This window comes from Diutina rugosa (genome assembly GCF_008704595.1).
Source record: "Diutina rugosa strain CBS 613 chromosome Unknown scaffold1_size794362, whole genome shotgun sequence".
Lineage (NCBI taxonomy): Eukaryota > Fungi > Ascomycota > Pichiomycetes > Serinales > Debaryomycetaceae > Diutina > Diutina rugosa.
In genome coordinates this window covers 341,158-355,789 of record NW_022995155.1, presented here as the reverse complement: position 1 = coordinate 355,789, position 14,632 = coordinate 341,158, and the positions used below count along the sequence as shown (strand labels likewise).

Here is a 14,632-nt window from a genome sequence, read left to right as displayed (position 1 = left end):
TGCAACCTCCAATCTTACTTTGAGGCACCCCTTCCACCTCCTGCATACATTCCTCAACAAATTTCTCAAGCACCGTCGTTCGTGAACGCTTCTCAGTGATCGGAATAGGGCTACGGCACCAAGTTCAACATCTGCCATGGCTAGCCCCATTGACAAGGATCAAAAAAATATTCCGTTGGAGCTCACAGCCTACGGTACCACCCCGCTGGGGAAGCCCCGGTTGTTCGTGTGCCAAGTGTGCACCCGAGCGTTCGCCAGACTCGAGCACCTTCGTCGCCATGAGCGTTCTCACACCAAAGAAAAGCCCTTTGCTTGCGGAGTATGTCAACGAAAATTCTCCCGTCGTGACTTGTTGTTGCGCCACGCCCAAAAGTTGCACGCAGGGTGTCTGGACGCTATTACCAGGTTACGCCGAAAACTGATCAAGCGTGGCAACTTGGACGATGACGAGTACGCCCTGGATGAAATGGAAATGCTGTATTCACCACTGGCACTGCTGACTCCTTTGAACATCGACTTTGCCGATCCGTTTCGCAAAAAGATGAAGTTGCCGCCACTGAGTCTGCAGCCCTCACTGCCGTTGCCGCTGCTGCCAACTTCGGCAACGCCCATGAGAAAGGACTCGCTGTTACTGCGTCAATTGTTCAAGGGTCGTCGGCGAGGCACGTCGTTTTCGGCGCAGCTGGGGCAACTGTATGCGCAGGCACAACCACCGATTAACGACAGTGTTCCCCTGCTGGAGGGTGTAGAGTTTTCTACACCGCAATTATTACCTCAAGCGGACGATTTGGGTTGGCTTCTGAATCTTCTGACTATTCCTGGCATTCTCAACCCTAATGAAGCGCTGGATCTGCGACGCCTTTCGATTGCCCTGACAAATCTGTTTTCATTAAATGGTGACAACTTCAATATGGGATCAGCATACTCCATGCCCACTCTGACGATGGGACTGGAGGTGGGAAAGGCGAAACGCGAGGACGTTGACTTTGGGTATTCCTTCTACGATATTCCAGAGCAAATGTTCCTGGCGAAGGCGTTTGATCTGATCACCAAAAATATGACTCCAGAGCTGTTGACATATCACAAGCCTTTGCTGCCTATCCAGGATGGAGAGACTCCCACCGCCGCTACATCAACTCAGGGACAACATCAAAGAAAAGCCCTGCAAGTTCTGCAAAATGGAGGAATAGATTTTAGCACACACTTAGCTGACATTGACGGTTTGACCCAGGAGTTCGATGTAAATCTGAAGTTTATGCCGGGGGGGTATACATTCTATGGAGATAATCCCCTGGTGCTGCTGCTGGGAATCGAGGTGCAATCACCGCTGATACTTGACGGTAACATGTTTGGTGAACTGTGGCGCCGTGCCAGCGCTGCTGTTGATCAGCGAACAAGCAACGGTGGTGGATTTTCAACTCAAACGCTCTTTACGTCCAATATTCGTCTGCTTATCGCCAAAGCCTTGGCAAAATACCCCATTCTGGGAATCATGACCCCTACAATTCCCTCCAATGAGAAGCTTGAACTTTATTTGACCACATTTAAGCAAGTATTTTTGGCGCATTTCCCATTCATTCATACATCTAAGCTCAATGAGGCCGCTGTTATGGCAATGACTCGTAATGAGGACACCAAAAACGAACTGGCTCGTGCATGCTTGCCTTTGTTAGTTGCCACTATGGGTGCCTTACTTGCAAACAACAAGAGTGATCTGGAGCATTTGTACGAAGCTCTGAGACGTGCTATTCACATTTTTTTGGAACTGCGAAAGCAATGCGATGACAAGAAGAAGGCTAATCCTTTGTGGCTTATCCAACTGTTGACGTTGCTGGTTATTTACGGCTTGTTCTCGGATAACGAAAACAATGTCTACATCGTCATCCGCCAACTTAATGCCCTCAATCTGTTAGTCAAAACTCTGATCAAATCAGGGCTGCCGACGCTTTTTGGTGTTGACGATGAACCGCCAATGGCGGGGGCTTCGGATGCTCTGAAGTGGCGTCATAACATCGTACGTCAATCACAAACTCGCATCGTTTTCATGATTTATCGATTAACGAACTTCTTGTTGATGATGTACAATGTGCCCTTAACTCTCAGTATCAATGATTTGCTGAACATTTGTCTTCCGCTGCGTTCAGAAGAGGCTCTTTGGCAGTGTGGTCTGGCAGCCGAGTTTGACCAACGGTACCCCGGGCAATTGCAAACTTTCCTTGACCAAAAGCCTCCTGGTTTCAAAGAAACCCTCGTCCTGTTGCTTCGTGATCGGACTCACATTCAAAACTTGGAGCGTGTTGCCAAATATGGGTTTGTCTGTCTTGCACACGGCATATATGAGGTGAGGCAATACCAGGAGATGAAAGATTTCGACGTCAGTGGGGTGTTTGATTTTTTGACCCAGCAGGCGCCTTCAGGTAATAATGGGAGCCCAGTAAGTGCCGATCACGAGAAACTAGATTATGCCATGCTACTGTGCTTCATCAGAATCTGCCTGTTGGTTGAGTTCAAAATGGTTAAAGAACAAAGTTGGTTAAGGAATCTGGACGAGTTGCTGAAGAATTATAATCAGTTTTTGATTGATGTTTTGGGGACGCAGGGTCCTTCTAAGGTTGATGGATATCAATTTGTCAAAATTGCCGATAATTGTATGGCCATTCTCAGAATGATTTTGTTCAAGCTGTACGATACGGATGAAGCTAATGGATCACTGGCATTCCTGACGGACTTTGGATTTTTAAGTGCGTCAAGTCTCACAAGTTCGCTGGGAGATCCGGCCGTTTTAGGAACCATTGAATCGGCATTACATCTCAGAGTGCTGGACGAGTTTGAACTGACACCGAACCTGATACATCTGCAAATGTTATTCCATGTGTTTGTGCTCTTAGCGACCTACTCTATTTATGTTGCTAAAAAGAACCTGAGCCTGATGGGAGCTCCTGAAGTGTTATTTGAGCTTAATCATCGGTACTCGCAAGTTCTCAAAATGTTGGACAAGATTGAAGCTGGGCTTTCACAGAAATATCCCAATAAGTTGGATCTGGAGTTTAACAACTTGTACATGTACCGCAACAATCAAGGCCTGCCACAAGGAGCTCCTCTGGGGGGCATTGAGAAGGCGCTTTATATTTTGAAGATTGGTGAGCTTGTGCTTAATTACCTTTATGAAACCACGATCAAGGTGCTGATATTCCGGAAGTTGAGTGCCTCACTCTTACATATCCGCAAGTTTTTGATTGACAACGAATCGCGGATCTTGACTTAGATGCTGTATAAATATTCTAATGAGTTAATGAATAACGAACGAATTTATATCTTTAGCGTGTCAAGCATGTGATTCATACAAGCCATGTGATAAATGATGCGATGGTGCTCATCACATATTCTGCGGGTACCTGGATCTATCTTACATTAGCCGTAATGATCACGGCTGAATAGGGATTGTCCATTTAGAAGGTTCTGCAGAACGATGTCATCCATCTTCAGCAAGGGTCATCCGATAGCTCCGCGTTTGCTTAGCGCCGATATGAGGGGCAACTACGAGTATTTACGATGCAAAATAAGTATACTCAGGCGAGTCAAGACCAGAGGATTCGCAAATCAACTCAATATTGCTTGCGTTCGTGTCTATACGCCTAATGTCTTTGACGGTTAGTAAATCAACCGTGATGCTCACAATCATATTGACAAAATATGTCGTGTGTTAGATACAGAGTTGACGATTAACAACACGTATCTCTAAAACTAAAAACAGCAGTAGACATCAATTGGACACGATGTGCTTATGCGCGTGAGCCCCAACGCTGGGTCCCGCCGAGGCTGCAAGCGACGTCACTAGCCAAAAACGGGTAAATGCAGTTACACGATTCGTGGAGCAATCTCCGTAAACCCGACACTTTCACAAAGTCAACACGACGACCGCTGATCTTTTCATCAATTTCGAGATTCGAGACTGGAGCGAAGGAAGTGGCCAATTAAAATTCACGATAGTCACCACTACACGTGTAGTTTGGCAGAACTTGTGAAGACGATAGATGACTGCATCAATTACGACGCCTAGCTGAACTGTAGCTCACTGAAAACTCAATCGGCGACGAGTCGTGTTTCAGTCCCCCAAGGGAAACAATCTTGAAAATGTGGGGACAAGAGGCTTAGTAATCAACGGAAAGAAACCACGTTATTATTGTGGATGGAGGGGAGACAAGCAAAAGGTATCAATTTGATGTGATGACCGCAATTGTCGCTGGCCGCCGTACATCAACCCAAACAGAAGCGAGACTCCAACAGTTCCTTTGCAGGGATGTTGGTCCTGAAACCCTTTCGATTTTCACATGCAACCGTTTTGGCCGTTGTCGCCACCCCACAAAAGTTTGCCGACCCCAGTTTACAGATGTAGTAACGTTCTTGGGGAGCACTTCGCGGTGATAAATCACATATAGGCGAGGGTAATTCCGTCAGATGCGTTTTGTGTCGTAAACGAATGCAGAACGATAATGATTTGCCAGCACTACTGCCACTCTCAACTTTGAGAACAAATCTAGACGATTACAAATAAAACTCAGGGAATTGAATTCGTGACCAGTCGATATCCAGAGCCGAAAAAGAAACAGCACACTAGGAGCTATTACAATAGAAGGCACAGCGACATACGTGTTATTATTCGGTGGTCTCGGCGTCTCATTGGCGCTACCATCAGGGATTTGCGCGCTCAGCTCATTACCCAATCCAGTAATAGCGACGGTTAAACCTTACTCAGGTTTATCTCCCGAAGCGCGCGACAGTTACACCACAAATGAGGGGGTACGATCAATGGGACTGGTTAAGAACTCTATGGGTTTTCTCGCGTTGTGCTGGCTCAGCAGTTAATCAGCCAACGCAACGGCTGACTTTCCGGTCCACATGATTAACTTCTACTAGAATGATAGATGAAATGACGTCCACTTTATTAACAGAGAAGAGAGACAACATTTTAGGATGACAGCGGCTACCACTCGGATATCGGCTTCGGAGTACCCCACCGAGCTTGTTCCAGACAGGTAACCTGCATCGATGACACACCGTTCTCCTCGGTTTTGTCCCCTGAACTAGGTAAAATCCATTTCTGACGCAGTTGAACCTTTCGGTGAATGCGTCGTTAGAATTATGACGGAGTGCACACAGTAAATTAGCATGTGAAAAGTTTGCTGTTCGACGCACGATGCGGATTTTAGCAAAAACGGTGACGTTGAATCGAGATGCCGCGAAAGCATCTTCCGGGGATATCGAAACCGTACGAGGTGAGGTACCAGGACCAAACTTCACCATCATCGGGGTATTGTCATTTGTAAGTCGAGTGCAATAGTGCCACTGGACAATCACCAGCGTTGAAAATTGGTTCTAAATCCGGTTTGTGCTTTCGGCCCTCAATGGGCTGCGTCGTCCCTGCACACGAGCATGGGTCCCCACATTGAGGGGCGGAGGAGCCTTCTCCCTAAAAATATTCTAACCTATCTCACCGCATACATCAGGCAAGCATATAAAACCACAACGCGATCCGTCACATGGAAACTTGAGTCGTTCCCCATCAACCCATATGGAGCTTATGATTAATCGAAAGGACGATTTTGATCTCGATGCGCCCAATTTCCTCGACATGGTGCTGTCGGACATGGACTTTGATCAGGCCTACTCGATGTACACCACCCTCCAGCAGAAGCAAGCAGTGCTGCTGATTGAAACTCTTCAAAAGGTGCAACTGTTAAACCAACAGTACGTGTCGGCGGTACCGCCGTCAGCACAAGTGCCGTCGCTGGACTTTTCGTTCACTTTTGACCACCAGGCACCCGAATACTCGCTGGCGCTGGAAAACTACTCATTTAAAGCCCCCAACGAGCCGGTGGCTTCCCAGCCGATGCCTCATGAACAACAATTTGACACTCAATATGACCAATTTTTCTCCAACACTGAGCTGGATGCCTTAGAAAAGTTTTTGGACAATTTGGCCAATCCCACGAGTTCTGTGAACCCGATGGACTTCTACCACCACCGCCCTCTGGCACCTACCAATGGACTGGAGTTCAACACCATGTTTGACTTGCACACAATGAAGCCGACCACGGTGCTGATACAGCCTCTTACCCCTCCCCGTGTCAAGGATGAGCTGTTGGCTCCATTTGAATACCCGCACACCCTTCCCACACCACACGATCTGCGCCAGTCGCTGCTGACAGGGGGTGATCTGCCAAAGCGCCGCCTGGAACCAAGTTCTGACGACGAAGATGGCCTGCGGAAGCGGCGTAGAACGCAGCTGAAGCCGTTGTTGACATTAGAACAAAAGCGGCTCAACCACTCGCATCTGGAGCAGAAGCGCAGAAAGCTTTGTAAGCTTGCTTATGAACGGTGCCTTCGGTTGATTATCGACATTGAAAAATTCAATGCGTTGCCAAACCCCAAACCTGAGGAACGGCCCCTGAAGCTGAAACGAGCTAGAGTTAACAAGGACGGCTTGCCGAACTTGCTGAAGCACCTGGCTTTGATCCGGATTTCTAATGAGATCATTACCATTCAGCAAAAAAATGAGCAGTTACGCCTGTTGCTCGCCCAATACCAATAATGAGATATGAAGGAACGTTATAGAGAGAAATAGACATAAAGCCATCGGCTACCCCACGAAAACAGTATTTACTAATGCCGTAATCTCTACACGACCCCGGATTTTTGGTTTGATTGCCCTCATTACCCCAGATTGTCTCCATCTCTTCCCCAATGTCTACTATCCTTTGCGTCCCCACATTGACCGACGCAGTAGCAATAGTACATGAGATCCCCCTCAAACTTCGTCGTGACACTAACCTGAAGTTTTTTCATGTGGTGATGACTATGCCGAATGACCACGACACATTAGCAGTTTATGCCGTCAGTATCCAGTCGCAAACCGTTGGCCGTTGACGTCTGAGGCTCAACTATCCATCGGTCTGAACTTGTGCCCCTCACTCGGTCGTACCGCCAATTCGGTTAGCCGTGACCTCCGCAACGTGCGTGAAGTCTGCAAGAAACCGCCGGACCCGACACCTAATCCTGTCGAACTCGCAAATTTGGGTGCGACCAACCGCGACTCGCCCACGTGAGCTCCCCTCACAATTTTGTTTCACCCCCAACAATACAGTTTACAACAATTTACTACGAGTAGCCGAGGCGGTCAGAATAGGCCCACTTTTCGTTTTTTTGTGTTATTGCCGACGCCCACTACCGTGGACTCAAATGTGTAAGTTTCCGATCGGTTGCTGCGGGGGTTAGGTAATCGCTCCCCAAAGGGTAAGTGAGTGAAGAACTGAGTAATACCGTATTATGAGCCATGGCGTTTATGCCCCAATTATTTAGGCACCTTCACTACTTATGGGGGCATGACGGGGATCATCGCCACCAGCCTTCAGACCAAGGGTAAGCGAAAATCGATCAAATCTGACCTTCGTAAATCCATCAGTGAGACACACATATAGTTCCAGGGCGATTGGTTTTGCTTAGTTCGGTATATACCATGGTGCGACGTAAATGCCAGAGTGTGGCCAGCGAATTAGTTGAATCTCCGAAATGGTCGATTTTCCATAGCCTGGTAATTCATAAGTGAGCTGTTTGCGGCGATACCCATTTTATTTCAAGTGGTTTTTTCATCAGATGATCGTGGACATATTCATGCTCGTGCTGTTTGTCAAACGGTATTGTTTGATGTTTTTCGCACTCTTCACCTAGCGTGGTATGGAATGGCTAGACAAGCTCCCGACCGAGCTTCGTCAGGAGGTTGAGCTGGTGATTAAGCAGGTACCGTCGCTGAAAAAGGTGCTCGACGATCTTTACAAGTATGCTACTGAAGACCCTGCCAAACGTCGGAAGGTCTCAGTGAAGCAGGAAAGCTCTGATCTTGAGTTCAACGACGACTCGGGTATCATCTACCTGTCCACTCCAATTGACCCACAGACGATAATCATGGACATCCAACAAGTTCTGTTTCAACATCCCATGCGTAAGCGGATGAACTTCGTGTTTCATTTGCTCGAACGGGAGGGCGAACCGACTCCGGCATTACTGGTGGTGTCACCGACGACCGACATCCCCGAGTTTACAGCTGTAAACCTCGACAAGACTATTAAACTTGCCATTCTTTTACCAATTGTTGGTAACACTACACTGCCCAAAAAGAAAAACCTCGCATCGCTTTGCCTTTGGATTGATCCAGCACGCATGGGCTCTACGTATCTTCAAAAAGGTGGAGAGCCTATCATTTGCCAAATAAACCTCGAGCAGATCAAGAAGGTTTTAGTCAAAGCGGGCAAAATGCCGAATAATATTGAACAACAGTACGATGAGAAGGAAGAAAACGATGTTTACTTACATCCAATTCAAGAGCATATTGTTAACTACTTCACCCGTCAATTTGGTCTCTGTGGTATTCAGCTCAAAAACTATCTCCCCTGTAAGGATAGCAATGTGTTTAATCTCAATACAGACCAAGCATTGGCTATCGCCCCAGTGAGCAATCCAACTCACAATGTTTTGATTATGACGGATTGTTATAAGGGATCCAAAGATGGCGTGCTTGTATTCCTTGATTCGGGTACATTCATTTTTGGGTTCAAAAAGCCAATTTTGTTGTTTGATGTTCTGATCATCAAGTTCACAAGTTATACGAACGTTACACGAATGACGTTTTCACTCAACATCACGGTGGAGGAAGATGGCGGAGAAAAGACGCATGAGTTTCTGATGATAGATCAACAATACTTTGCTGTCATTGACGACTTTATCAAGAACTTGCAAATTAACGATGCTCTGTTTGATGCTAAGCTCAAAGAAAAACGCAATGCCGATGGGGATAATAGTAAACCGGCGAATGCCGAAGAGGATGATGATGATGATGATGATGAAGAGGATAGAGATTTCGTTGGAGGTGAAATCGATGCTGACGTGGCTGAGGAATATGATAGCGAACATGATTCTGATGGCGTGCTCCAAGAGGGCGTGGAGGAGGATGAACTGGAAAATTAGCTTTTAATTTCGTAATATTATACATAGTTAATGCCATTATGCTAACGGTAGGGTTGGCCGTACTTGTCCATCAAGTCGAAGAAGCGACCGCGGTTGGGCGACAACCGGTGGTCCCCTTGTTCAGCAAATTCGAAGAAGATGTCCTTTTGGGCTCTTTGTTCTCTCAAAGCTGATAATCTTCTTTGCAACAATTCGGTGTTACGTTGGTGGTATTGGTCCAACACATAGTAGGCACCGGAAAACACACCAATCGAGAGAATGTAGCCACCAGCCCGGTTGAAAGACTTCTCGTAAGTCTTACCAATGAGAGCAACTTGCAACCGGCGGGCTAAAGCGCCCATCAAACCGGAAAGAACTAACCCAGAAGTGGTAACCATGACGGGTGAGTACTGTAATCAACGAATTTTTCATTGGTTATTGGCTGCGCGAACATCCGTGCACCAACGAGCCTTCAGTGGGACACGCGAAGTCACAACTTGATGAAGGAATATTATAATTGGGGAGGTGTGCAGGCCGAAGTGTTTATAATGACGGTCAGTGTCGAGTATAACGATGTTCCAAGCTCGACTTCTCTTTAAAGTCGCGTAATTGCGGATTACATTATCTGAGACTTCTTTAACTTAGCGATGTTTATATGGCAGTACTGGCCATACTAGAAAGGATACAGCATTTGCTTTCATGATCCATTTTAGCGCGATAGGTCAGGATACCCCTTGCTCACAAGATGCATCCTCTAAGTCGTAAAACACTTCGTTTACGATTGTTGTTCAGAGAGACTATTTCCTCAAAGCATTGCTAGAAGCTCACTAACATAATATCACACCATCGGTGAAAATTTCTCGATGACAATTGTCCGGACTGAATGCACGAGTCAATTTTAATTTCCGTTACGAATTCCACTATCACTGATCCTCATTTGATGCGCGTCCCAAGTGGTTATCCACACTATTGAACCGTGATCTAATTCAAGTGAGCACGACCGCAACTTAATGCCCATCAACTTTTTCAAAGGGCACCCACTGTCTCGGCTTTTGCCCGCAAAGGCGATATCGCTGGCATACTCATCTGTGCTCCTGACCTCGTACGACGATTACGAGGGCAATCCCGACAATCGCAATCCTTTGACCTATGGCACTGATGAAGGCAATTTGGATGTACGCAAGACCATTGGCGAGTGGGTTGGTAAATACTACGATCGTCGTATTGATCCCGATACAATCTGCTTAACTGGGGGAGCATCTTACGGTTTTGCCAACATTCTTAATGCATGCACTCATGTTGACTATACTAAACATGCTTTTGTCGTCAGTCCCACGTATTATTTGATCAATGGTGCTCTACTTGATGCCGGGTTTGAAGGGCGTATTCTGGCTGTCAAAGAGACCCCCCAACTGGAATATGACATTGATTTAGTGGCTCTCGAAAAGCAACTTATCAAACACTCGCTATCAGCCAACACTGGAACGATTATTGAAGATCCTTCACGTGGAAAGTGGAAGTATTACAGTTTTGTAATGTACATGGTTCCCACTTTTTCCAACCCTGGTGGCTTAACTTACTCTGTAAAGACAAGAAAGAAGTTGTTAGAGATAGCTCGGGCTTATGATATGTTGGTGGTTTGTGACGATGTCTATGACTTGTTGGATTATCGTGAGAATCCGGAAGTGATTCCAAAAGTGGTACATTTAGATATCGATTCCCGTAATCCTGAAAACCAATACGGGAATTGTATCTCCAATAACACGTTCTCAAAAATACTTGCCCCGGGAATTCGTTTCGGATGGCAGGAATGTCCCAGTGCTAAATTGGCTTGGCAAGTCGCCAATACCGGTGCTAATAAACTGGGTGGTACCCCGGGTCAATTGGCTCTGACCGTTGTCGCTAAATTGATTGAGCTGGGCGAACAAAATGAAATTATTGCACAGTTCATCGACATCTATAGAAATCGAGTACTTCGGACAAAACAATCCATCAAGAAGTACTTGCCAGAGGGAACCAAAGTATGGGGTGGCGATGGAGGATACTTCTTGTGGGTCGAAGTTGCAGAGGTTCAAGACCATTCGAAGGTAGTTGATCTGCTAGAGAAGAAGGGCGTAATACTTGCCGCAGGACTAAATTTCGAAGTAGTTGGTGACGCTCTTGGATGGGGGAAGCATTACGTTAGATTGTCCGTGCTGTACTTGGAAGAGCAAGATATTGAAGAAGGAATTAAACAGTGGGGCAAAGAGATTGAGGCCCAGCTTCAAAAGGAATTGGATGAAGCTGAAGTTGGTCGCCTGGCTCGCTTATCTATACTGGATAGCCTGATGATTGTCCTCACAACTGAGTTTAAAGAGAAAACGTAACCGTACGTCCGAAAAAGTAATTAGACGAATAAACGCATTCTAACGAGTTAGTTAAGTTCCAAACGTTACTTCAGCGTAGATCTTGGTGTAAACTTTTTGAGTTCTCATGAATTTTCGATTTAGGCGAAGTGTTTTCATCATCGTAACGAATATGTACTTACTGAGTTAGTTAATAGATAAAAATTTTCAGTCGCATTATTTATTGAAAATGGAGTTACCCGGACATTGATAATCAAGTAGGGGTTTCGAAAATCTAAAGAATCTTCTTTGCTCTTAAGCGTGCTTTATCCAATTTCACCGTCACATTATCAATATCCTCCCCAAATTGATCCAACATTTCGTTCTGCTCGTCAACTTCATTACCAATGGCCACGCCAAGTTGACGTTGACGAGCAACGATTTGACGTAGCTGCTCAACCTCTTGGTCTTGATTTTGGTGAATTTTAATCTGCTCCTGTAGAAGTTCTTGCTTCGAAAGATTCACAGTATCTTTAGTTTCACCACCGCCAAATACTCGCTTAGATCCTCCGAGTGGCGTTTGACCAGTCTGAGATGAAAAGGCCCCAGGTACATGTGGATCAGCTGGTTTGGAAGATGTAAGATTGTCACTCAATGTTCTGATAGCGGAAAGAGTTTGGGTGATCAATCCTTTGCGACGTTCGAGTTCCTTGCTCTTCAACTTTGACCGTTCAAGACTGCTTTCAAGTTTATGAGCTAAAGGTAAGTAAGTCTTCGTTATAACTGATCTTAGTTTCATTCTGTCTGTTACATCTTGTGGTAAAGCCGTGTTGACTGCCGCAGTTAATTGGCGGTGTACATCGAGCCAGTTCAGATCGTCAATATCACCTGTAAAAACCTGCAACCCATGAGCGGATTCTCGAAACATCAGTGGCTCGAATTTGAAGTTTTGTGGAAGACGAAGAAATTCCTCAAGCGCCGGAAGATTCTGAATGCTGCCATCCCGAATTACTTCATTTAGCCACCGATCTAGCTCAGGCTTGCGCTCATCAGCTAGAGTTTCGCTACTATGGAGCCAGTTGAGTCGTTTTTTGGGCAACTCGTATGGAAAGTCGCCTCGATTGATTCCAAGTTCACGGCAAAGCTCGTTGTGTAATGTCTCAAATTCTTGGAATCTTCTGTCCACAGATATTGTACGGAGCGGGAGTTTCAATTGTATAGTATAGTAAGTGACGCCATGACGGGTGGACGTCAGGGTTATCGAAACCGTGATCATTCCGAGGTCACACGCGGTGAGCACATATGGTTACACAGAGTGCGGGTTGATTCACGTGATGAAGGATTATTGGTGTAAATGTATATGCATTCTATTACTATTTTCATAAATCGTTACCACAAGAAGATTGCCCTGATACGACGAGGCAATGATGACTTAAGTTTTTCTGCTTCTTCTTGACGCTCCAACTGTAACACCTCGATGTCATAAATTGTACGCTGCTCATCAACGTCAATTTCGCTGACGGGAATTTGAAATCTCCAATCACGCTTCCATACCACGCGACAAACGTAGAAGAAAATCCAGATAGGTGCCGACAAGAAACTCTGGAAGAAATCCTCAGCGTTAGGCTTGCCACCGAAGGGAAACAAAGCGACATAAAATTGTGCGGCGATCACCAAGGCAAACCAGAAAACTGCGTACCAAGAACCCCAAACACCAGTTTGAGAGATGTATCCAAGCGATTCCACGGGAATACCATTGTATTTGAGGGCTTTTCTGAATCTGATGTGCGAGTAAGCAATGGCCATCCAAGTGAACACGTTCGACAACCCAGAAATGGATAATAACCAAGTGAAGACGGTTTCTTGTTTGGGATACGCAGCGATGAACGAAAAGATCCCAATGATGGAACAGGCGCAAAGAGCTCTCAAAGGTCTCCCCGTTTTGTCGATGTAGTTGAACCAACTGGGAGCCCATCCATTTTCGGCGAGCGCTTGAAGGGTTCTCAGAGAGGCGTAAAGGGCACTCAGACCAACCAGGGAAACCGACATCAAAATAACGGCGTTAATGAGATGAGGTACAACTTGAACGCCATGTAAAGCAGCTGACAACACGTAAGGAGAAGCGTGAGACCCGCCACCACCAGCACCCATAAGTCTGTCAGAGTCATAAGGTACGAGCAACCCAACTAAAGTTAAAGACCCGAGGAAAAACACCACAATTTTATAGATAACCATTTTACAAGCAACGGGCACTGCACGCGGGTTTGAAGATTCAGCCACCGCCAAAGCGATGTATTCGGTTTGACCGAAAGCGAAGGCTGAGGTGACAAAGACGTTACAGAATCCCTTGAAAGTGGTAGCACAACCAGGGTGGTGCCAGTATCTGCCACCAATGTAATCATGCATGGGATTAGCCCCAACATTGACACAGATACCCATAATGATAAACCCTACCAACATAACGATCTTGGTGAGCCCAATGAGAGATTCAATCTCACCATAGATTCTAGCGCCGAAAAAATTGGTGACGAGAACAAAGACGAACAATATCGCCACCCATGCATCGGGATTGATCTCTTCATTCCAAAAGCCAATGGTCATTGCCCCCGTTACAAGTTCAAGGGCAATGACACATAACCACTGAATACAATACAACCACGCGGTAGCAAACGCAATGGGATCGGAGATAAACTTCTTAGGGTAAATGTTGTAACCGCCAGACATGGTTGAATAGGCAACGGCGAGTTCACCAGCAGCCTGAAGAGTACAATACACGAATGTACCCGACACCATGTAACCAAGGATGACGAGAAGAGGTCCACCTCTAGCTAACACTTTCCCCGTACCCACAAGCAAACCGGTACCAATACCAGTACACATAGACATCAACACCAAATGCCGCATCAGCAACGACTTAGCCAACTGTTTACCAGCATCGCCATCCAGACGTTGCCGACGAAAGCCATCAACAAACTTTGCCACCCCAGTGAGATGCTCAGTGGAGTTGACATCATCGAGCGATTGCAGATAAGGCGAGGAAAACGAGTCGGGGAGCTGTGTCAGCTTCTCCGAAGCGACTGCTTTCAAATCTGGCTGTTTGCTCATGTTCGAGACTACAGAATGAGTGGGGCTGTAACTACTTTATACGTCGACTCAATCGTGGGGGTTCGGCATTTTGTCAATGCGTCTGCAAACGATCATTTTTTCAGACTTTGTACGGCGTTCTGGCAAGCATTGACAGCTAAGAATTTCTGTTTGGGGCCTGAGAAAAAAGAAATTTCACCGGATTTGTACCTGTCTTACCTATA

The 14,632-nt window shown here is 46.1% G+C and overlaps 7 protein-coding genes across 7 annotated transcripts; 4 read left to right on the top strand and 3 right to left on the bottom strand. All coding sequences in view use genetic code 12, as the record gives it.

Moving 5' to 3' along the window:
* Positions 1–136: 136 nt before the first annotated feature.
* On the top strand, positions 137–3,265 carry ADR1 (DNA-binding transcription factor; the record flags this gene model as incomplete). Its single annotated transcript, XM_034156231.1, has 1 exon — positions 137–3,265. One exon carries the CDS (start codon positions 137–139, stop codon positions 3,263–3,265), a length of 3,129 nt encoding a protein of 1,042 aa, XP_034011719.1.
* Positions 3,266–5,572: 2,307 nt separating this feature from the next.
* On the top strand, positions 5,573–6,592 carry INO2 (Ino2p; the record flags this gene model as incomplete). The annotated part of the gene is made up of 1 exon (XM_034156230.1): positions 5,573–6,592. The coding sequence occupies one exon, from the start codon at positions 5,573–5,575 to the stop codon at positions 6,590–6,592; it is 1,020 nt and encodes a 339-aa protein (XP_034011718.1).
* Positions 6,593–7,734: 1,142 nt separating this feature from the next.
* DIURU_003464 (uncharacterized protein) lies at positions 7,735–9,021 on the top strand (the record flags this gene model as incomplete). The annotated part of the gene is made up of 1 exon (XM_034156229.1): positions 7,735–9,021. The coding sequence occupies one exon, from the start codon at positions 7,735–7,737 to the stop codon at positions 9,019–9,021; it is 1,287 nt and encodes a 428-aa protein (XP_034011717.1).
* A 41-nt stretch (positions 9,022–9,062) lies between these two features.
* On the bottom strand, positions 9,063–9,398 carry DIURU_003463 (uncharacterized protein; the record flags this gene model as incomplete). The annotated part of the gene is made up of 1 exon (XM_034156228.1): positions 9,063–9,398. One exon carries the CDS (start codon positions 9,396–9,398, stop codon positions 9,063–9,065), a length of 336 nt encoding a protein of 111 aa, XP_034011716.1.
* A 612-nt stretch (positions 9,399–10,010) lies between these two features.
* DIURU_003462 (2-aminoadipate transaminase) lies at positions 10,011–11,366 on the top strand (the record flags this gene model as incomplete). The annotated part of the gene is made up of 1 exon (XM_034156227.1): positions 10,011–11,366. One exon carries the CDS (start codon positions 10,011–10,013, stop codon positions 11,364–11,366), a length of 1,356 nt encoding a protein of 451 aa, XP_034011715.1.
* Positions 11,367–11,619: 253 nt separating this feature from the next.
* DIURU_003461 (uncharacterized protein) lies at positions 11,620–12,600 on the bottom strand (the record flags this gene model as incomplete). The annotated part of the gene is made up of 1 exon (XM_034156226.1): positions 11,620–12,600. The coding sequence occupies one exon, from the start codon at positions 12,598–12,600 to the stop codon at positions 11,620–11,622; it is 981 nt and encodes a 326-aa protein (XP_034011714.1).
* A 113-nt stretch (positions 12,601–12,713) lies between these two features.
* On the bottom strand, positions 12,714–14,429 carry GNP1 (amino acid transporter; the record flags this gene model as incomplete). The annotated part of the gene is made up of 1 exon (XM_034156225.1): positions 12,714–14,429. One exon carries the CDS (start codon positions 14,427–14,429, stop codon positions 12,714–12,716), a length of 1,716 nt encoding a protein of 571 aa, XP_034011713.1.
* Positions 14,430–14,632: the final 203 nt, after the last annotated feature.